The sequence below is a fragment of the Ahaetulla prasina genome, chromosome 5 (assembly GCF_028640845.1).
Source record: "Ahaetulla prasina isolate Xishuangbanna chromosome 5, ASM2864084v1, whole genome shotgun sequence".
Lineage (NCBI taxonomy): Eukaryota > Metazoa > Chordata > Lepidosauria > Squamata > Colubridae > Ahaetulla > Ahaetulla prasina.
The window spans coordinates 19,557,831-19,581,238 of NC_080543.1; the positions used below are offsets into that span (position 1 = coordinate 19,557,831).

Sequence of the window (23,408 nt, forward strand, 5' to 3'; positions counted from 1 at the left end):
TACTTTTTCTATCATTCTTCAAAACTAAACTTTCATTTCCATAAAATATTACAGGGAAAAACATTGCCTGCATTATTTTGATTTTTGTAGGTACTGATACTTCCCAACATTTGCGTATTTTTCCAAATTTACCCAATATACTGTATCATTTTCTTTTTTATATTTCTTCCATATTGTTTGCATTAAAAAAATCAGATCACCCAAAACAATATGATATTTTTACCCTTGTAAGCTATAATTTATAAAATAAACTAAGAGAAAGGTTTCTAAAATAATTCATCACCCTTCCCCAACATGTTTTGTTTTAGTGAATTTTAGAATTCCTAGCTTGTGTGATTTTAATGATTATTGATTACTGATGTATACATTATTTATTTAATCAATAATCATGGTATTCGGGAATTCAGGGCACCAACTTTGGGTCAAAGTAATGTTTGGATAGGCATATATTGGACAAACTTTATTTTGAATCCATGCACTGAACAGGAATCCAACTCAGTGTACTGAATAGCTTCTTCTACAATTCTATTAGATTTACTTTTGTCCATGATGGGAAACAAACGAAGTTCATTAACTGCTATGTCTTGTTTTCCTGTCGCCAGACAAATGTAGTTAATGCATTTTTTAAAAACCCAGAAGTTTACAAATGTAGAGACAAAAATGAACATTATTAGGTTAAGTAATATGGTTTTAATGCACATATTATAATAACATATGGGCCTAATTTTCCAAACTACCCAAGCAGAAGTTTCTACGTAGCATAGAAACTAATTTAATGGGATAAATATTAGTTTCACAATAAAAAATTACAATAAGTTTGTTTTTACATTTCCACTCCGTAAATGTGCTCTCATTTGCAATACAGTGATAGGATTGAGAAATACATACCAAGACACACTAATAGAATAGAATAGAATAGAATAGAATAGAATAGAATAGAATAGAATAGAATAGAATAGAATAGAATAGAATTTTATTGGCCAAGTGTGATTGGACACACAAGGAATTTGTCTTGGTGCATATGCTCTCAGTGTACATAAAAGAAAAGATACGTTCATCAAGGTACAACATTTACAACACAATTGATGATCAATATATCAATATAAATCATAAGGATTGCCAGCAACAAGTTATAGTCATACAGTCCTAATAGAATAGAATAGAATTTTTATTGGCCAAGTGTGATTGGACACACAAGGAATTTGTCTTGGTGCATATGCTCTCAGTGTACATAAAAGAAAAGATACCTTCATCAAGGTACAATATTTACAACACAAATGATGGTCAATATATCAATATAAATCATAAGGATTGCCAGCAACAAGTTATAGTCATACAGTCATAAGTGGAAAGAGATTGGTGATGGGAACTATGAGACGATTAATAGTAGTGCAGATTCAGTAAATAGTCTGACAGTGTTGAGGGAATTATTTGTTTAGCAGAGTGATGGCCTTCGGGAAAAAACTGTTCTTGTGTCTAGTTGTTCTGGTGTGCAGTGCTCTGTGGCGTCGTTTTGAGGGTAGGAGTTGAAACAGTTTATGTCCAGGATGCGAGGGATCTGCAAATATTTTCACGGCCCTCTTCTTGATTCGTGCAGTATACAGGTCCTCAATGGAAGGCAAGTTGGTAGCAATTATTTTTTCTGCAGTTCTAATTATCCTCTGAAGTCTGTGTTTTTCTTGTTGGGTTGCAGAACCGAACCAGACAGTTATAGAGGTGCAAATGACAGACTCAATAATTCCTCTGTAGAATTGGATCAGCAGCTCCTTGGGCAGTTTGAGCTTACTGAGTTGGCGCAGAAAGAACATTCTTTGTTGTCCTTTTTAATGATGTTTTGATGTTAGCTGTCCATTTGAGATCTTGCGATATGATAGAACCCAGAAATTTGAAGGTTTCTACTGTTGATACTGTGTTGTCAAGTATTGTGAGAGGTGGAAGTATGGAAGGGTTTTTCCTAAAGTCTACCACCATTTCTACGGTTTTGAGTGTGTTCAGTTCCAGATTGTTTTGGTTGCACCACAAGGCTAGTCGTTCGACCTCTCGTCTATATGCGGATTCGTCATTGTCTCGAATGAGACCAATCACTGTTGTGTCATCTGCGAACTTCAGTAGCTTAACAAATGGATCATTGGAGATGCAGTCATTGGTATACAGAGAGAAGAGAAGTGGGGAGAGCACACAGCCTTGGGGGGCCCCTGTGCTAATTGTACAGGTATTTGATGTGATCTTGCTTAGCTTCACCTGCTGCTTCCTGTTTGTTAGGAAGCTTGTGATCCACTTACAAGTCTGTTCCGGTACCTGTAGCTGGTTTAGCTTAGTTAGAAGAATGTCTGGAATGATGGTATTGAATGCTGAACTAAAGTCTACAAAAAGGACCCTTGCATAGGTCTTTGGAGACTCAAGATGTTGTAGGATGTAGTGCAGAGCCATATTAACAGCATCATCTGTTGATCTATTTGCTCGGTATGCAAATTGCAAGGGGTCTAAGAGCGGATTCGTAAAGAGATTGGTGATGGGAACAGATAGCATCTCTAATAGCATCTCTTCTAAGAATTAGAGGATAGTAGTTATCTTCTCAGAAGTTTATAATGTAGATATGGAAGAACAATAAAATGATTACATATTTTCTACCATATTTGCACCCAAAGCAATTCCAGGAGTCTTTCCATTCAGGTCTTACATTTGCTCAGATCGTTGTAAATTAGCATGCTCTGCAATTAGTAAAAACACTTGATTCTTTTTGTTGTTGCTGTTGTACCATTGTAATTTTTCTCTAGACACTGTCAGTTTGTTTTGCATTTTTTCACAGAACTAACCCTATTAGTTTCCACAATGCTTTAAATGTTTTCTGAAATGGTCTGTAGGAAACTGTTCAATCAAAGGCTCCAGAAATGGATTATTCTACAAAAATACATTTTACCAAAGTCATTCACCATGCTTTCCAAAAGAAAAGAATGATTAAAAAATGTTTAATTGAAACTGCTACACAAGACCCAAGAACCACATACTAGGAAATATATCTAAGACTTTATTTAACAGTCCACTCCAGAATAACACAATGATAACAGACCCAACACTTTTAAAAATTAGTAAGAGATCAGTGCTTAGCACTAATAGTTGTCTATCCTTTTAGTGGAGGTTTATAGTGAAAACAGAGTAGCCCATTTCAGAAAGAGAAAATGTAAATTGATTACTGGGTAGTTTACAAAGACCATTTGTATGATAAGAGGAAAAAATAGTTGTAACATAACAATAAAACTCATATTAATGCCTTTAATAGTTGTGTCAAATTTCACCCGGCACAACTTCTAAGCTTGAGAAATCTCAACTGCCAAAATTTTCTGATCTGCATAAAATGATTAAAGCCATGGTAACCATGGTATAATTCTAAATGCCTCATGCAGGACTAAATAGGAAAGGAAGACTCCTATCTTGTCTCTTATGAGCAGATTTTTTGTCTGGGCCAACTTAAACAATTACAAAACAAATGTGAAGAATATCACAATAGATATATCACAAGAAATAATGACAATGGCCTGATCCAGACATCATACTAAGTTACTCTGAGGCTTGCTTGGTATTGGCTTAGTTTACTGCATGATCTTGTGATTTGCGCACCATGATTTATGATTTATGATGTATAAACAATAGACAGACAGATGGACGGAAGGAAGGAAGAGTTGCCTCCAAGAATTGTGAGTGCTCCATCACTGAAGGTTTGTTGCGGAGCTGGCAACAGAGTCGGACAGCAATGAGGCTGAGGAAGAACATGGGCCAGTCCTGGAGGCTGGGGAAGGCCCAGATGAGGGCTCTGCATCGGAGGCAGAGGTGGGGCCAGGGCCATCTAGGAGTGATGTGCGGACTCCGGAGCCTCCAGAAGCTGACAGTAGTGAGGCAGAGGAACAGGAGGAGCCTGTTCCTAATGCACGCATGAGAAGAGCTGCCAGAAGGCAAGAGCAGCTAAAGCAAAGAGGACAACTCGGGAGTAGGGCCAAGAGATGATTGGCCCCTCCCATAAGGCTTAAAAGACCAGCAGTGGCGTTTGGGCTCTTTGCCAGAAAACAACATTGATAGCCTTGTCTTGCTGCATTTATTTCTTGTCGGCGTCTTCTGCTTTTGAACTTTTGCCAAGAAAAGCCTTTGGCAGTTTGCCTAATTAGACCAAGGTTAGTGATAAGACTGAAGAATTGTGTTATGAAGAATTTGCTTTGATTTAGTTTGGACTATGCTGAGAATGAGTTAATTCTCAGCTGTTCTAATAAAGTTTGTTTGTTTTTGAACTGAGTTTACTACTACCTACTTGGGCCTGGGTCACAATACCAATCTTCTCCCAACTTGTGGCTATATTCTGTATCTTTCAGTATTTCCTGGTAGATAAGTATAAGAATTCTGAAAATTTCAGTCCAGATACATGTGGAAGATGCGAAACTGGGATGGAGATATTCTCTGACATAAGATTTTTATTTTTGTAATTAATATGGAATACCTGCTTTGCATAATTTTTATTGTAAACCATTTAGATACTGTTCAAATGTATATTGCCTGAAAAACCCTAGATTATTGTGTGATGGAAAATAAGGAAGACATGATTTTCTGGGTAAATAATACAAACTTATAATGAAATTGATCAATATATTAAATATTTTTGGATTGGTGAAGAAGCAGGGGAATTTGTGATTCTGGAAAATAAGGCAGAAGGAGCTTAGTAAAACTGTAAAAATTTGGTACTTCTAAATGCTTCCTTTTAAAACATCACCAATGCTTCCAAAATTCTTTGCTAAGTTATGTCTTTAGAGGGAGGGAATGACTGATTTTGATTTTGATTGATTGCTTCATGATAATAAAGCAGATACAGCTTTGCAGATCTTACAACTGTTGTCCAAGCCACTTTGAAATGAATAGGAATTGTGCATTATTATAACCTGGGATTGAAGTATCAAATAATAAAAAAACAAACAAACTAGTGGGCAGAAGATATGAGCCATTCACTCTGTAACATCACAAAAGATTATTGAACATATTTTCTCAATAAACAAATTGTTTTTTCTGTTCAAAGTTGATTCATTATTTAAACATTTATGAAGAAATCAAAATTAGCAGTGCAAAAATATGGTTACAGTTTGCTACAGACACATTTCTCAAATTCTGTTGGAAATAATTCATCCATTAAGGCTTCAGAGTTAAAAGTGTATTATTTAGAGAGGAGAAGTACAAATTAGCCATGTTAATTGCAAAAGTCAAGTATAGCAGCATGTTTCACTTACTACTGATTTTCTTATGCTAGAATTTATAATTGAGATTGTTTCAGGGTATGTTTAGGTTCCTTCTCTTGGGATGATACATGGAGATTTCAGCTTATCCCCATGTTGAGGAATGAAATGACTTTACAAAAGAGTAAACTGAATAACTTAATATGTTCAAATGCCTTCATTTCTTATTAATGATCTCTATACTAAATGATCTCCACCTTCTATTAGCCCTATGTAATCATAATAATATTACTAGTGACAGAAGACAATAATTCATGGAAATTAAGAATCTTGGAGAACTGGAAAGTTGTTCTCTGAATATATCTATTGGATTCAAAAGTACAGCAAGATCATTTTAAATTGTAAATATAACTTTTTATGACAATGAAACTTTTTTTGCTTGTTTCTGGCATGCAGTAGACTAGTGCCACCCTGGATTTCTGCCCCAAAATTCTGCTCTAATAGTGCCACAAATTGAAGTTGCAGAATCAGTTTGATCTAATGGTTAAGGCATCAGGCCAAAAAAACAGGAGACAGTGAGTTCCAATCCCATGTTAGGCATGAAAGCCAGCTGGGTGACTTTGAGCCAGTCACTCTCTCTCAGATCAACTCATCTCACAGGACTGTTGTTGTGGAGTAGGAAGGAATATTATGTATGTGTGCTGCTTTGAGTTATTTATATAAAAATAATAAAGGCAGCATATAACCTGTAGATACATCACTGTTTGAAAAACCTCTGTGTACTGTATTTTGCTCCTGGGTTGTCTCAAACTAGCAGTCATACTGTGCATGCTCTGACAAAAATAAATAAGTAAAAATCAATTATGGAGATACCATATGAAGCTACTCAAATGAAACAACTCTCTGTCTAGATCCATATTGCCCACTGTAGGAGGTGCTTCTTAGGCAGTATTATGCAAAAATCTACTGCAGACGTCTTCATTATTAGTGAACAGAAAATACCTTGATGCTGAACACCATAAGTCTGTGAAAAAAGGGTCAGAAAAGGGTGCAAAAATAGATATATGAGATCCAAATTGAAAATTTGGTACTCTTGCTGCAGGGATTATAGCAATATTGTTTTTCATCCTAATAAAACTTGCTAAAAGAAATGTTGTGAGATTTGGGAGAGGGGGATCAGTTTAGGAAGCTACCCAAAGATCTGTCTTCCAGAGTAGGTCACCCAGAATTAAGACAGCTGACTTCATCTAGAGATATTGCAAAGTGGCGCTCTAATCTTCTGTATGGAAAACATGCTTCCTAACAAACAGGAAGCAGCAGGTGAAGCTAAGCAAGATCACATCAAATACCTGTACAATTAGCACAGGGGCCCCCCAAGGCTGTGTGCTCTCCCCACTTCTCTTCTCTCTGTATACCAATGACTGCATCTCCAATGATCCATCAGTTAAGCTACTGAAGTTCGCAGATGACACAACAGTGATTGGTCTCATTCGAGACAATGATGAATCCGCATATAGACGAGAGGTCAAACGACTAGCCTTGTGGTGCAACCAAAACAATCTGGAACTGAACACACTCAAAACCGTAGAAATGGTGGTAGTCTTTAGGAAAAACCCTTCCATACTTCCACCTCTCACAATACTTGACAACACAGTATCAACAGTAGAAACCTTCAAATTTCTGGGTTCTATCATATCGCAAGATCTCAAATGGACAGCTAACATCAAAAACATCATTAAAAAAGGACAACAAAGAATGTTCTTTCTGAGCCAACTCAGTAAGCTCAAACTGCCCAAGGAGCTGCTGATCCAATTCTACAGAGGAATTATTGAGTCTGTCATTTGCACCTCTATAACTGTCTGGTTCGGTTCTGCAACCCAACAAGAAAAACACAGGATAATTAGAACTGCAGAAAAAATAATTGCTACCAACTTGCCTTCCATTGAGGACCTGTATACTACACGAATCAAGAAGAGGGCCGTGAAAATATTTACAGATCCCTCGCATCCTGGACATAAACTGTTTCAACTCCTACCCTCAAAACGACGCTATAGAGCACTGCACACCAGAACAACTAGACACAAGAACAGTTTTTTCCCGAAGGCCATCACTCTGCTAAACAAATAATTCCCTCAACACTGTCAGACTATTTACTGAATCTGCACTACTATTAATCGTTTCATAGTTCCCATCACCAATCTCTTTCCACTTATGACTGTATGACTATAACTTGTTGCTGGCAATCCTTATGATTTATATTGATATATTGATCATCAATTGTGTTGTAAATGTTGTACCTTGATGAATGTATCTTTTCTTTTATGTACACTGAGAGCATATGCACCAAGACAAATTCCTTGTGTGTCCAATCACACTTGGCCAATAAAATTCTATTCTATTCTATGATCTCCCAGACTACAGATTACATACTTCTCATACCTCCATAAGATATTGGAGAAGAGAAAAGAGGTTTAATAGCTAGGCATATACTATACAAAACTGCACATAGTGTTTGGGATGAGTGAGATTCCAGCTGCATGAATGTCTGGGTAGTTTGAAGAAGGTATTGGCTTTAAGCCTCAGTCCCCAGCTGTACAATGAGAATAATAATATAATTCGTGCCAATGAGATTACAAGAATGAGAAACCTTCATAACAACTTCATAAATGCTGGGAAGAATTTATGGGTGAAATGTAATGTGTAAGTATGCAAAATATTTATTACCGTTACTATAATGATCATCGGTAATAACACACAAGCAAACTAACATAATAGCTAATAGTTACCTGAAAAATTATGGTAATTATTTCATTTCAAAAATATATTTAAGCCACTCCTTACTGAAGCTAAACCATGGCTTTAAGCTATTAAAGAAACATCTTATGATAAACATGGTAAACAACCAGTAAGCAGTTGCTCAATAAGATAATCAATCTAACTATCAACCAGGCGATCTATTGAGGAGAAAAAGTAATCTGTTGTGTTTTCTCACATTCTTACTTGCCAGGTCTACTGAGTACTGGAATATTGTGTTCAAACCAGCTGGCTTAATGCTACAATCATTTCTCCTCCTCCTCTTCCTCCTCCTCCTTCTTAGGTTTATTTATTGAGTACATTGCTCCGATTCTATGTAAGATTTATTTTCCACCTCTAGCATATCTATTTTCTTTCCATCCCACTTTGTCTTCCTTTTTTTAGATTTTCTCCATTTCAGAATTTCACCTGCACTAATTGTATCTCCTCCTCCATTTCAACCTTCCCCACTCTTTTCACACACTTTTCCTAGCCTGTTTCTGTCCTTAAGATTATCATTTTCTTCTAAATTTCCAGTACAGAACTTTGTAGGATCCTAATGCCTTGCTTACTCTTTGTTAAAAATATCCCAGATTTTACTTTGGACTTCCTGAATTAGATTCCTGAACTAGAAATCTTTACAACAGACCACTGAAATCAACCAAACAGGTAGGCAATGACTCAATGGAGATCTAATATGTTTTAATAAATGATTTGCACTTTCATCTATTATTTATTTTTATTCAACACATTTATATTCTGCTTTTACTACAGATTTGATGACAGCATCCATATGCTTTATTTTATTTATTTATTAAATTTGGTACACTGCCCAATGTAAATACAATAATAAAAAACAAGGTATAAAAAATGGCAAAAGAAAAAGGCAAGAACAAAATATACTTACTCCTTGGAGGAGATTATACATATCCTAACAAAATATGTGGACAAAGAGCCAAGTGTCCAATTACTAGGATAGCCAATTTGCCATGGCCAACTGCTGCAGGACAACTAGCCATGGGATAAGAGTTATACTAATATTGAAGAAATAATCCACTAGAATCATTAAAGAAAGAATGCAAAAGAAGGGACAAAGAGAAATGTGAATGACAAAAATTAAAATAATTTTTTATTTTTATTTTAAATAATTAAATCAAATAGTTGAATTTTCCTGTGGTGAGTTGGCTTGTGGTGAGTTGGCTGCAGCAAATTGGCCGTAGCAAGTTCGCCATGGTTAGCTGGCCATGGCGAATTGGCTGCAGCAAGTTATCCCATTTTGACATCAGAAAGATGGGGTCATCCTAGAAGGCAGATCCTGCAACAGAGAATAAACCAAGAGCACTCCAACCCTGCAGATATCCCCATAATTGTCCCTGTCATTGTATTCTTGGACCACTTGAAGCTTCTGGAAGGTCTTCAAAAACATGTAGGGGGTAAGGCAGGGTTTGTTACATTAATCAAGCAAAATATTTTCTCTACATTCTTTCATCATGCTCAGACAGAAATCAGTGGATCTGAAGTACATAACCAAAAAGACATGCTATCATATTTGCTTATTTTTATAGTCCAGGATGCTTTAGCTCTGTAAATTTTTTTTTTATTTGCATTTATATCCCACCCTTCTCCGAAGACTCAGGGCGGCTTACACTATGTTAGCAATAGTCTTCATCCTATTTGTATATTTATATACAAAGTCAACTTATTGCCCCCAACAATCTGGGTCCTCATTTTACCTACCTTATAAAGGATGGAAGGCTGAGTCAACCTTGGGCCTGGTGGGACTTAAGACTTAAGACTAGAATGTTGGCTTTGGACCAAGGAACCTGAATTCACAACTAAAAATGTCTTATCCGTCAAAGAAAATATGTGCTATTATTGATGATTATGATGATTAGCAGTGGAGCTGCAGTGATTTTTACATGTTAATATTACTGCCTTTTTCACAGCGATTGACTTTCACAATTGTTTTTATTATCATTACCAGAGAAAAGAAAGAAAAGTCAAAAAAGGTTAATTTGACACAACATATAAAAACCATGTTTTTGTTTCGACTTATTATGTCGTGTGAACCCCACCAATAGCAGATTATGCATCAAACCATGTTTAGGTAACTTAGTATGATGCACTAAATACTAAGTAGCTACAGTGCCTGCCAGTAACTGTACTGCAATTCTTCCACTAGTTTTTCTATGCAAGCATATCGAATGAGCTTTTGAGGAAATATGAACAAGGTTTGACATGAAATGTGATAGTACCCTGCTACATCTGGCTGACCCCAACATGCAGGGAAGAGTTGGACCTGGTTAGTTCTGGTATGAAGGATCCCAAGATTACAACTTATGCTGGGAAATTGGAAAAAAAATAGAAGAGGTCAATGGCAAACAACATCCATATTATTGTGAAACAAGCAAACAAATCTGTAACACTCAAGTTTAAGTCAGAGGACACTTTATTGATTTTTCTATCTGTCTGTCTATCTATCTATCTATCTATCTATCTATCTATCTATCTATCTATCTATCTATCATCTATTTATCCACACACAAACAAAATAAAATATCAGCTAAATCCACAAATAACTTTTTTGATGAGCACTTGAAATAAGAGATATGAACAGTATAACAAAAATAACAGAATAACCAAATTGGAAGGGACCTTGTAGATCATCTAGTTATCTAGTAGGTCATCTAGTATAAACACTTGAAAAATAAAAAAGAAATCCTATGGTTTTCAATCACCAAGTAAACTTTCTACATAGAATGTTCTAAAAGCAGAAAGCAATTTCAAAGAAACTTTTTTCCATTCCCTCTCCTGGTGTACTATGATAGCTGTTACAATTCTCATTACTACCAGCTAACATCTGGCATGTGGTTGGGTTGCAATCCACTGCATCAAGAATGAGCCCAAATTGAGAAAGTTGGTAGTCAACCACAGTGACATTCATCCTGTTTCCTATCTGATTCCAACCTCTCTAATTTATTTCCGTCTTTTCCAAGGTCCACCTAATGAACTTTCAAATGAACTGAACCAGTAAAATTATCATTTCTTCAATGTTCTTAAACCCATAGGTATTGGTAATTATTCTTCAGATGGTCTCCAAGCGAGAGTCTTGCATATAATATTTCAACATTTGCATAATATTTAACAGAATTAAACAACTGTTCATTATTTCTTTGGAGATGAGAAGGGCTATGTTATCCTGAGAGGTGTACAGATGGAAGTCAGACATATCTATGTCTATGAGAAGATTCGATCTGAAATCCAGTACTAAACAGGGGATTGGATTCAATGGCCTTTTCCAGTGCTGTTATTTTGAGTATCTATTCTTATAACCTTAAACTTCATCTTAATCTGTAGCCTCCTCATGCTAGCACTCCAAAACTGTGCCAGGTTATATTAATATATTCTGGCAAATTCAACTTGTATAAATCAGAGGAGGTGAATAACAAAATGACTCACGTTAAGAAGTCAAAATACAAAGTTAGACTATTAGTGGGATAGAAAACATATCTCTTACAGCCATCTCTGAATATTCTAGATTCTTGTCATGCTTTCTAATATAATTATTTCTTGATCTCTAGGGAAGATTATTGTATGCAAGATGCTGTGATTAAATTAAGATAAATTGGAAGCCATGATGTTTATTCTGGTTTTATTGAAAGTCCTTAGAATTTAAAAGTGTGTACATGTAAGCTTTCAAATTGCCACTAAATTTAGTTCTTTATAAGATTGGAGGGAAGAATTAATAACTATATGAGGGATTATTATATTAATTTATTTGATCAATTTAATACATTTAAATATTAGTTTTTGAATTGATGTTACTTTTCTTGACTTGTTCTACCAACTTTGTAAACTACTTCTTAAGCACAACCAGAGGCATCTCTCAGCTTTAAAAAAGTTGTATATCCTTTCATGAAATTTCTCTAAATCCTAAAATATTTTTAAATAAATTTTTATTCCTAAAATTCATATTTTTTGAATAATTATTTTTCTGGGTTACCTACTTTAAAAATTATTCAAGCTAGGAATTCCATTTAAAATCGTCCCAAACAGAACTGGTAAAAGATTAAATCTAAGTGTACTGTTCCACTAGAAGAGAATATATTTATTGAGGTATACTTCAGAACCCAGAAGAGACCTAGTTCAGCAGTGAAACAGAAAGGAAAGTAAGATATTGTGTCAAGATTTTGTTTTTACATGGAAAGTATTGAGATGATGGTGACCTACATCCCAAACTAAGTGTCAACATTTCGCACCTTGTACTGCAGACAGTGGAAGCTAGACACAGAGTAAAAGTTTATTAAGTGAAAGTGCTAAAACTATGTTTCACTTTACCATGGTAAGACAATTAAAACCATCTGTATTTTATTTTTGTTAAATCTTTACACTTGAATTGGAGATTGTGGTAAGAACAGCCAAGATGAAATCATTACAATTGCATTGTGTACATTTACCCTCACTCATATATACATCAGTATATTGCAGATTTAACTCTTACAGAAATATGACTGCAATTTTAGTTTGGTTCAACATGTGATGTGGCTATAAAAAAAAAAAAAAGACAAATGCATTTTTGGGCTGCATAGTTTGCAATTCCCAAGGAATAATTATTGCCCTGTATTCTCTCTTGAAAGAATTGAGGCCTTTGAACTCTGGTGCTGGAGAAGACTCCTGCAAGTCCCTTGGACTGACGAACAAACAAGTCAGTCCCGGAGGAGATCAACCCTGACTGCTCTTTAGAAGGCCAGATCTTGAAGATGAAACTCAAATACTTTGGCCACCTAATGAGAAGGAATGATTCACTGGAGAAGAGCCTAATGCTGGGAAAGATTGAGGGCAAAAGAAGAATGGGACAACAGAGAATGAGGTGGCTGGATGGAGTCACTGAAGCAGTAGGCGTGAGCTTAAATGGACTCCAGAGGATGGTAGAGGATAGGAAGGCCTGGAGGAACGTTGTCCATGGGTCACGATGGGTCGGACATGACTTCACAACTAACAACAACAATTCTCTCTTGGTCAGACACTTCTTACAGAATTATATCCAGTCTGGGGCACTACACTCTAAAAAGGAATCAGATAAAGTAGATTTGGGGAAGGGCACCGAGGATAATTAGGGGATTAAAAGTATAAACAAATATTGATGGAGTTGGATATCTTTACCTTGAGAGTAGAGTATAGAACAAGACGACAGGGGAATATGGTAATATTCTTTAAATATATTATCGTGTGTCATTCAGAAAGTTCAGACCTGTTCTCTAAGATTCTAGAATGTAGGACAAGAAGACAGATTCCAGCCCAAAACAAATTTAACAACAAGAGTTGTCCCATAGTAGAACCAATGACCTAGGTAGTGATGGGTGTTCCACACCAGATGTAATCAAGTCATGAATAAGGAGTCCTTGGTGCTCTTTGACCTTCCTTGTTTTCTTGCAGACATTTCATTACCCAAACTAAGTAACATCATCAGTGTAGTAAGGAGTGTGGTTTGCTGTCAGTTTATATTCTAGTGCAGTGATGGCGAACCTATGGCATGCGTGCCAGAAGTGGCACACAGAGCCCCATCTCTGGGCATGTGAGCCATCACCTGTTGCTGTTCCGGATTCCGGCATGCCGGCCAGCTGGTTTTCACATGCGCAGGAGCACCAGAAACTGGAAGAGCATCCGCCCGGTGCACATGCGCATGCCAGGAAGATGATCTTTCACTGTGCGCATACACTCCGACCAGCTGATCTTTGCGCACACATGCACACCAGAAACCAGATCATCTTCCTGGCACATGCAGGAGCACCAGGCGGCTGCTCTTCCAGTTTCTGGCACATGCGCACACTCCCGTTTCGGCACTCAGTGCCAAAAAGGCTTGCCAACACTGTTCTAGTGGCTTGCCCTGTCAGTATAATGTTCAAGATAAAGGAGAATATTCTCCTTTATAAGTAATGAAATAGCTGTCATGAATACTTTATAAGTAATGAATAGTAATGAGATACCTGTCTCACAGGAATGCTTTAATTTGTATTTTTTCACTAGGTTGGGGATACTATTGGTCCCTTTTAATCCTAAAATTCCCAGATTCTAGTTTTACAAACAATATTTCCTTGACTTAACAATAGAAACAGATCTTAACCTGTTTCTGTATGGATGTCTTCCTTTCCTATATTTCTGATGGAAGCATTGAAGAAAGCAGTGTTAATTCACTATAATTGGGCTGTATTAGTTGTTTTTTTAATTGCCAAATATGCACATAACTATTTTTACACTGATACAAGCAGTAAACCAGATATGTGATTAATATAACAAAATATGGATTCACTAATGCTACAAAGTCATCTTTTTCATCCCACAGACCATAATTAGGAGTCAAGCAACAAGGTGCTACCTCCCATGCACATGTGTTATCCTTTCCCAGAAATATATTTTCCAGATTTTCCTTTCCCAGTCTACATTTTTGTTGAATGTTTACATTAATCTTTTTTTCCTTCTTTATTTTTATTTTTTATTTTTATTTTTTTTAGTAAAAAAGTTTTATTTCCATTTTTCAACAACCTATTCAATATACAGTCTCTTATTCAACATTAGTCATTAACTTTCATTTGTTACTTATTCGGACCTGCCCAGCTACCACTTCTTTCCTTAACAAACCTTTCCTCCTCCCTTCTCTACTTTCTTCTACTTTCTTCATCCTTCCTCTCCTTCACTTTTCTACATCCTTTCCTCCTTCCCTACTCTTCTCTTCCACCCTTTCTAACCCTCTCTCTTTCCTACCTACTTTCTTCATCCTTCCTCTCCTTTCCCCTTTTCTACCTCTCTCTTTCCTACCTACTTTCTTCCTTCACTCTCTCCTCTCCTTTCCATTCCCTTCTGAAATGGCAGCTGAGCAGCCCGATTTCATTTCAATTTATTTCTATTTCTTAATTACATATCTTCAATCATTCCTTTACATTGATCCTTCATCTCCCCGCTCCCCCCCTTCCCCTCCCTCCCCCCTCCCACCCCTCGAGACTTCCCAGAACAAAGTACAGGGTATAAGATTAACAATCATAAATTAAAATACAACATAAATCATAATCCATAGTCACTCCTCTCTAAGACCTTAACTCCCTTCCAGAAACAAAAAGTACATTCTTCTTCCAGTCCATTATATATCAGTCCATTCCACTCCTAAAATCTTCAGAATCTTCCAATTAAATTAGTATTTCCAGTTCATCAATAAAATACATAGTTTTTAATATCCAATCTTCATCAATTAACACCAAATATATATCAATCCATTCCACTCCTGAAGTCTTCAGAATCTTATAGTTTTTAATATCCAATCTTCATCGATCAAGACCAAGACGATATTCCATCTTCCAGTTCATCAGAAATTCTTTTATAATATACCTTTCTTCCTTAAACAGTCTCCCAAATATAATTCATATTTCCAGCTTAAATTCTTAAATTTTTATCCAATCTCCAAAAATAAACAATATTCTATCTTCTCATATTTTTAATATCACTTACATAAATCAAATAACATTGCTAATATTAATATTTCTTCAATTTACCTTACATCTGTCAAATAACATTATTAAAATTATAACTTATATCCAAAATATATCAATTATAACAATTAAATTCTATTTAACCAAATACCAACATTACATCCATAAATTTTTCTATCTGTCCTCCAAAAGTTAAACAATATTCCATCTTCCCATTCCTTTATACCTCACATATATCAAATAGTAACACCTTATACCCATAATAAGTCAATTGTAAAATTAAACCCTATATATATATATATAAATACCATCAAAATCACATCTTAAGCATTCTCCTTCCCCTTGTCTTCTATCTTACACATTTTCCACCATCTGCTCACCAATCAGCTTAACATCTAACAATAAAGAATTTCCAATCTTTAATATATTGGTGTAAAAATCTCTTGTTTAAAAACTTATTAAGAAAAGATAAGCCTCCAAAAGTTCCTATTAAAAAAAAATTCCATATTTGAAGTGAAGAAGTTTCCAAGATTTTAGTAGTTAGTTCTGTTTGCTTAAGAGCCATTCTTAAACTGTAAAATCTACCAAAAAGAGGGGGAAAAAATTCAATAAACTTTTCTTCTTAAACATTGTGATAAAGAAAAAGGTAAAAAGAAAAAAAATCATTAACAGTTCTTATTCATTCCATTTAAAAAGTAGCTTGTTATGTTCTTCTCTTCCTTTGTCCTTTTATAGTTTCACTTTCCTTTGTATATTGCAAATGCCATTTTAAATCCACTCAAGTTGAAAGTTAGTTCAAAGGAAAGCTATTTAAGAGCTGAAGTTAAGATTTATTACTTGCAAATTCTTGCTAGTCCTCCTACTTTGTTCTGTCTGTGTTGAGTTCTCTTTAAAAATAAATCTTGGCACAGAGATGGTCGCGGCTTCTCGTTCTGTATAAACAGAAGCACCCTGGGCACGGAGCTTCGTCAGGCTAAAGGGGAGCTCTCACCCTTCGATCCCCTGGTTAAATTCCAGGGGCTCCCGGGGAGCTCTACCCAAACCTTTTTTTCCTTCTTTTGACTGGGTGTTCTTCATTGTGAACTATTATTATAAATAGATTTATAAACTATAATACTTCTGACCAAACCTGGGTTTTTCAGCAATTTTAAAGATGTTCTAAAACAGGAGTGTCAAACTCGATTTCACTGAGGGCCGCATCAGGGTTGTGTTTGACCTTGTGCGGCTAGGGTGGGCGTGGCCATGGTGGACATGGCCAGCTTGGCGTCATTCGCCCGAACGCTCTGCCAGTGAAAATGGGCTCCTGAGCTCCGTTTTCGGCTGCGACGGCCTCCTGCAACCCCCTGCCAGTGAAAATGGAACTCGGGAGAGCTGCAAGCTCCATTTTTGCTGGCAGAGGCACTATGGGCCGGTTCTTCACTGTTTCCAGGGCGGCCCTGCAGGCCAGATCTAAGTCCCTGTGGGTCACATCCAGCCCCCGGGCCTTGAGTTTGACACCCCTGTTCTAGACAACCCATGCCCCATTGGATCATAGTTTCAGATATCTTTCCTTAAACAGAAAAACAGAATGACCAAGGGCAGCCAAAAAAGCAGTGGGAGCATTACATTTCCTTGTGGAAATCTGGCAGAAATCTCCCTTCTCTTTCCTTCCTGGCAGGCAGAAAAATGGCTGCTGCTGAGTGGAGGAGGGAGGGAGAGATTTCGAGACTGACTGGGAAATTGTCACAGAACATTGAAAATAAAGATCATGTAACCACATGAGCATGTAACCACAAGAGCAGCCCAGTACTGAAGCAGCTACAGGTTTCCCAAGTTTCATTCTGTCAGGAGCCATGTCCCGGATTTTAGATGCATTCTGTAAAGAAGGCCATTTGAGGTACCTTGGTCAAAGAATTATTGCCCTGTGCTGCACCATTTCACCCAGTTAAGGAACCTGACAACAAGAGTTTTAGTACAGTAGTATACAGACTAAGGACGATCACTTTGTTACAATATCTGCCATTTTTATAATGGTAGACAAGATAGTTACTTCCACAAAGGAAAGGAGTATGCCAAAACTTGCAGTAGCTTGCAGTCCTTCTATTCTCTACAAAGAAGAGGGGGTCAAATTATTCTCCAAAGCACCGGAGGGCAAGACAAGAAACAATGGTTGGAAACTAATCAAAGAGTGAAACAACCAGGAATTAAGGAGAAACCTCCTAACAGTGAGGACAATTAACCAGTGGAACAGCTTGCCTTCAGGAATCATGGATGCTCCATCACTGGATGTTTTTAAAAAGAGACTGGGCAGTCTGAAATGGTATAGGTTCTTCTGCTTGAACATGGGCTGGACTAGAAGACCTCCAAGGTCCCTTACAGCTATTCTATTCTATTCCTATTTCTAGTCTACTAATCAGCACCAAACCTGTTTAGCTTCTGAGTTTAGGCAAGGTTGGCTAGATGCTGACACCTTAGAATTAAACAAACTTTGCATCCATTTAATATATACTTTAGCCATTGTTCACTCAAGTTCATTTTGCCCCATTAGATTTTTTTTTCAGAACTGAGCTCAACGAGAATCCTTGTGTATCAAGGATTCTTTCTTCCACATCCCCATTTTTCTTTTCCTCATCTTGGATAATTTGGGAAATCAAAATGTAGCAAGTACGTGTAATCCTTGTTTTGCGGCTGCCTCGTTTAGCCACCATTTGCAATTACAAAGCTGATGAAAAAATAACTTTACAACCAATCCTTGCATTTACAACCTTTGCAGAGCTGTAAAGGAAAGGGAAGCTGAAATTAAGATCATAAGCACAGTCGTGGTTTTACTTAGCAACTGCTTTGCTTAACGACCTAGTTCCCGGTCCTAATTGTGGATACTAAATGAGGACCTCTAATTAGAGTAATGGAAGATGGTGAATAGTGCCATTAGTATTGACTTAAAAAAAGAAATCTCTTTATCCTGATCAGCAAATGTTGTGATGATGTATTGGATGAAAGGTAAAGGGCATTTGAATGAGTTTGTATCAGAACAGTGCTGATCCAGATTCTCTGTCACTTGGTGTCTTCAGTCAGAAAAGAGGCATGCTGCTAGTAGCATAACTAGAATGGTTTTTCAGCATTAAGTTAGCAGAAAAAAACTACTGTGCCATATCCTATAGTACACCTCCAGGTCTTGCCCTAAATTTCCCAGGTTGGACAGGGTGATGAGTGGTGTCTAAATGAAAGGAATAGGAATAGAAGTAGGAGTAGGAGTAGGAGTAAGAGTAGGAGTAGAGTAGAATAGACTATAGAATAGAATAGAATAGAATAGAATAGAATACAATACAATACAATACAATACAATACAGAGTACAGTACAGTACAGTACAGTACAGTAGAATAGAATAGAATAGAATAGAATAGAATAGAATAGAATAGAATAGAATAGAATAGAATAGAATAGAATAGAATAGAACAGAACAGAACAGAACAGAACAGAATATAGAGTAGAGTAGAGTAGAGTAGAGTAGAGTAGAGTAGAGTAGAGTAGAGTAGAGTAGAGTAGAATAGAATAGAATAGAATAGAATAGAATAGAATAGAATAGAATAGAATAGAATAGAATAGAATAGAATAGAATAGAATAGAATAGAATTCTTTATTGGCCAAGTTTAATTGGATACACAAGGAATTTGTCTTTGGTGCATAAGCTCTCAGAGAACATAAAAGCTATAAGTAATAAATCATGATCATAGTCATCCTAAAAATACATTCATCATAAATCATAAGATACGACACTTAGCGATAGTCATAGGGTACTAAATAAGCAATTAGCATAAATCATACTAAGAAACGAAATAAAACAATGTAAATCATAAAGTTGCAAGCAAAAAGTTATAGTCCTAAGTAGAAAAGGAGATAGGTAATAGGAAAGATGAGAAGAATAACAGTAATACAGCCTTACTAAAGACTTTGAGAGTGTTGTGGGAGTTAGTTGTTTAGCAGAGTGTTGGCATGGGTGGGAGGGAGAACTGTCTTTTTGGACAGATAGATAGTTAACTGATAGACAGACAGACAAATAGATAGATCAACCAATTTATTATTAAGATACACACATGCACACACACACACACATACATTCTCATATAGTATTTGGTTATGAGGAGATGTATGTATGTATATATATATATACCATCCAGAGAATGGTAGAGGACAGGAAGGCCTGGAGTAACGTTGTCCATGGGGTCACGATGGGTCAGACACGACGTTGCAACTAACAACAACAAAATGTGTGTGTGTGTGTGTGTGTGTATGTGTGTGTTTGCCTTTTCCTTTTTACTTTAACTATGTGCATTAAGAGGTAAACTACTGCACATATAATATCCATGGCACTGTTTTTAAGATGGAAAAGCTCAGGGATTTGGCCTGTACACCGCCCTGAGTCCTTCGGGAGAAGGGCGGTATAAAAATCAAATAAAATAAATAAATAAATAAATAATAATGTAGATCAAAACTTGCAGCTTCCCTGACTGTCATTCCCTGACAAATACTATCTCTTGTCTTGTATTTGTCTCCTACATTGCACTCATTCTCTTTCAACAACATGCTGCAGATTTGTCAGCAAGCACATAAACACAGGTTTTGTCCAATAGGTCATTCACCTTTAGTGTGTCCCTGATCTACAGTTAAGGCACAGATGTTCTCTACTTTTCTAGTTCACATCTTGTTCCACTAACACACAAATACCGCTTATCACAGATAAAGCATCTTACAACAGTTTCACCCAAAGCGCAGGCATGCCAACTGGGGCAGAAAGGGGTACATCAACCACTCTCCCCTAACGTTAGTATAATCATGAAACAAGCTTCCAGCATTGTGGGGTGGCTTTGCCATCAATACAGCAATACAAGCGGGCTGATCAACTCCTTTATTTATTTTCAAAATCATTTGGTCTTTTGCCACTTTATAATGCCTTGGTAAGGCCACACTTGGAATATTGCATTCAGTTTTGGTCGCCACGATGTAAAAAAGATGTTGAGACTCTAGAAAGAGTGCAGAGAAGAGCAACAAAGATGATTAGGGGACTGGAGGCTAAAACATGAAGAATGGCTGCAGAAAGTGGGTATGTCTAGTTTAATGAAAAGAAGGACTAGGGGAGACATGATAGCAGTGTTCCAATATCTCAGGGCTGCCCCAAAGAAGAGGGAGTCAAGCTACTCTCCAAAGCACCTGAGGGTAGAACAAGAAGCAATGGGTGGAAACTAATCAAGGAGAGAAGCAATTTAGAACTAAGGAAAAATTTCCTGACAGTTAGAACAATCAATAAGTGGAACAACTTGCCTGCAGAAGTTGTGAATGCTCCAACACTGGAAATTTTTAAGAAAATGTTGGATAGCCATTTGTCTGAAATGGTGTAGGATTTCCTGCCTCGGCAGGGGGTTGGACTAGAAGACCTCCAAGGTCCCTTCCAACTCTGTTATTATGTTATGTTACAATAATTTTGGAGCCTGGATTTAATGTACTCATTTGCAGCAGCATTTAGTTGATGATATGTCCTATCTGAGAATAAGCACAGTGGGCCTTAAGGAGAAAAATGTCATCTCAGATGGCATCAGCAATTGTTAGGAGTTCACGCTGGTCTTCTATTTGCCCCCAAGTCCAGCTCTAATTTCATCCTTGCCATGGGGAGGCATTATGTGATATTAGTACCGTGAATACAAGAGATTGGCAATTTTTATTCTATCATGACCCCACTCTCTCCATATCCCTAGAGATTTGCACAACCCTGTGCAAAGGGCCCCTTCTGCCCCACAAGCCACCAAAGGCCACCTTCACCACCAATCCTTATCACAAATAAACATTTTTTATGGAGAGTAGGACCACTTCTCTGCCTCATTACACATGGCCTATTGCTGAGGGATTACCACCAAAGGCCCATCCATAATATGCCTCAGCCTTTTATGCCTCGATAGGCAGTAAAACTAATCAGTCCAAACATAATCGCCAAGAGTTATTTCAGTAGGTCTTGGGTTTTCCCATATGCTCCTATTTCCTGCACCATTGACTTTAATGGAGAACAATAATAACAGAGAGAAAAATGGGATGGGATGGAGGGAGAAGAAAATTGAAAGGGTGGCCAATGAGCATTCTGCATCCCACCAGGGCCCTTCAAGTCTCTTTAAAAGGCTTGGACAGCACATATACACATCCACAAACACACACAACACAAATTCCTTTCTATCACCCACTTTTTTTTGCCACGCGTTCAGTTAGCAATCATAAACCCATCCTTTCGCACTCCCCGTGTTTCTTTGCCGCAAACGCTCCTCCTCGCCTGGAAGTTTTCTACAATTTCTCCAATTGCTGACAAAGCCATTTTTAAAAGAAAAAGAAAAAGAAAAGAAAAAGAGGTGGAAATGCAACAGGTGCCTCTCGGAAATGAGCTTCACCGGCCCCTTCTGCCCACCATCCAGTTGTCAAGACCCTTCCCTTTGAGGAACGAAGGAAAAGCAAGTCAGGTCCTATATTAGTGCACTGCACCCCACTCAGCGCTCTCTCCCCCCTTACACACACACCTCGCCTTCCCCCCCCCCCCGTGACGCTTTAACAGTGTGGGCTGGAGTGGCCAACATGCCTATGTGATTGTGACTGCGTTCCCTCTAGCCGCTGCATTCGTGCAACAGGCTCGTTTAGTTCTTGGTTGGCAGGGTTTAGTGTGAGGTGTGAATCCACGCCGTTTCAGGAGTCGTGGGAAAAGTAGAAATGTAGAAAACGGGCTAATTTATTAGGCAGGTTAAGCACGCGGCGCCAACACAGCCTGAACCTGAACTGTCCCCACAACACCTGACCCAGCTCAGCCGACGGCCCCCCCCCCTCCCCACCGTCTGCCCAGTCAGCCTCTCTCTCTCTTCTCTCTTTTTTAAGCGGGAAACCCACTCACATGGGGTAGTAAGCGTAAGGCGCCAGGCAGTTCTCCTCACACGCTTCGGAATCCATCAGCAGATAGTCCTGGCTGTCGTTCCTGGGGGCTCCGCCGACGGGCGAGCCGGTCCCCCGCGGGGCGTAGAGCTGGTTGTGACTCATGGCGCTTCCTCTGAGGAGAGGTGGGGGGGGGTCCCGAGAAAAAAAAAAGCCCCCTCTTCTTCAGGAGGCTCCCAGCCCCGGACCCCAAAAGGGGCACCCTCGGGGGAACCCCCCCTCTCTCTCCCGCAAAAAAATAAAAATAAAATACAGCCGGGCGCGCGCTGCCCAGAGAGAAAGAGAGAGAGAGAGACGCGCGCGCGCTCGGCCAGCGTATTAAAAGCAATATTATTATTATTATTATTTAAAAAATGGCTCGCTTTCTGTTCCTCCGGCTACCTGTGGCGCAGCGTCCCCATTTTAAAAAGCGGGCTGGAGAAGGTCGTTTCTGCGTGGAGTGGGGGGTGGGTGGGAAGAAGAGACTAAAGGGCGAGCCCCAGCGGATCTCTTCCCTTGGCGGGGTCGTCGCTTTCCAGCCCCCACCTCAGTTGTCCAAGCAGGCGGTTTTCTACGCCGCGCAGAGCCTCCGGATAACCCCCGAGCGTGAGGGGGAGAGAGAGGAAGGGGGGAGAAATAAATAAATTTAAAAAAAAAGAACGGAGTTACTATGTCAACCAGCCCTTATCCCCTCTCTCTCTCTCTCTGAAAGCCATCCGTGCCCGAAGTGGCTCGACCAGCTTTTGCAAAGCCGCAACCAGGCGGGGGGTGGGGGGGAAGGAAAGGCGGGGAAAAGGGGCTTAAAAAGTTTACGCGACCGCCGCCGGCCAGAAAACAAAGCGTGGGCGCGGAGGGCCTCAAGATCCAATGGCGAAACACCGGATAAACCGCTAACAACCGCCTGCCCTTCCCACGTTTTTCCTCTGCCCCTTCGGATCCTTTACAGCATCTTGGCGATCACGTGAATGAAGGGATTCCGAAGTCTTCCTGCTACTTGTTTGACGGAGA

General features: G+C 38.2%; 1 protein-coding gene across 3 annotated transcripts in view; it reads right to left on the reverse strand.

Annotated features, from left to right (window-relative positions):
• The window catches only part of TRPC6 (transient receptor potential cation channel subfamily C member 6), an 80,661-nt gene extending 57,554 nt beyond the window's left edge, over positions 1–23,107 (reverse strand). For 2 of the 3 annotated variants that reach the window (XM_058186040.1, XM_058186041.1), the window contains exon 1: positions 22,384–23,107. In XM_058186040.1, the coding sequence (XP_058042023.1) occupies positions 22,384–22,526 (143 nt within the window). In that variant the 5' untranslated portion in view covers positions 22,527–23,107. The remainder of the gene's footprint in view (positions 1–22,383) is intronic. The other variant, XM_058186039.1, reaches the window with a different exon arrangement.
• Positions 23,108–23,408: the final 301 nt, after the last annotated feature.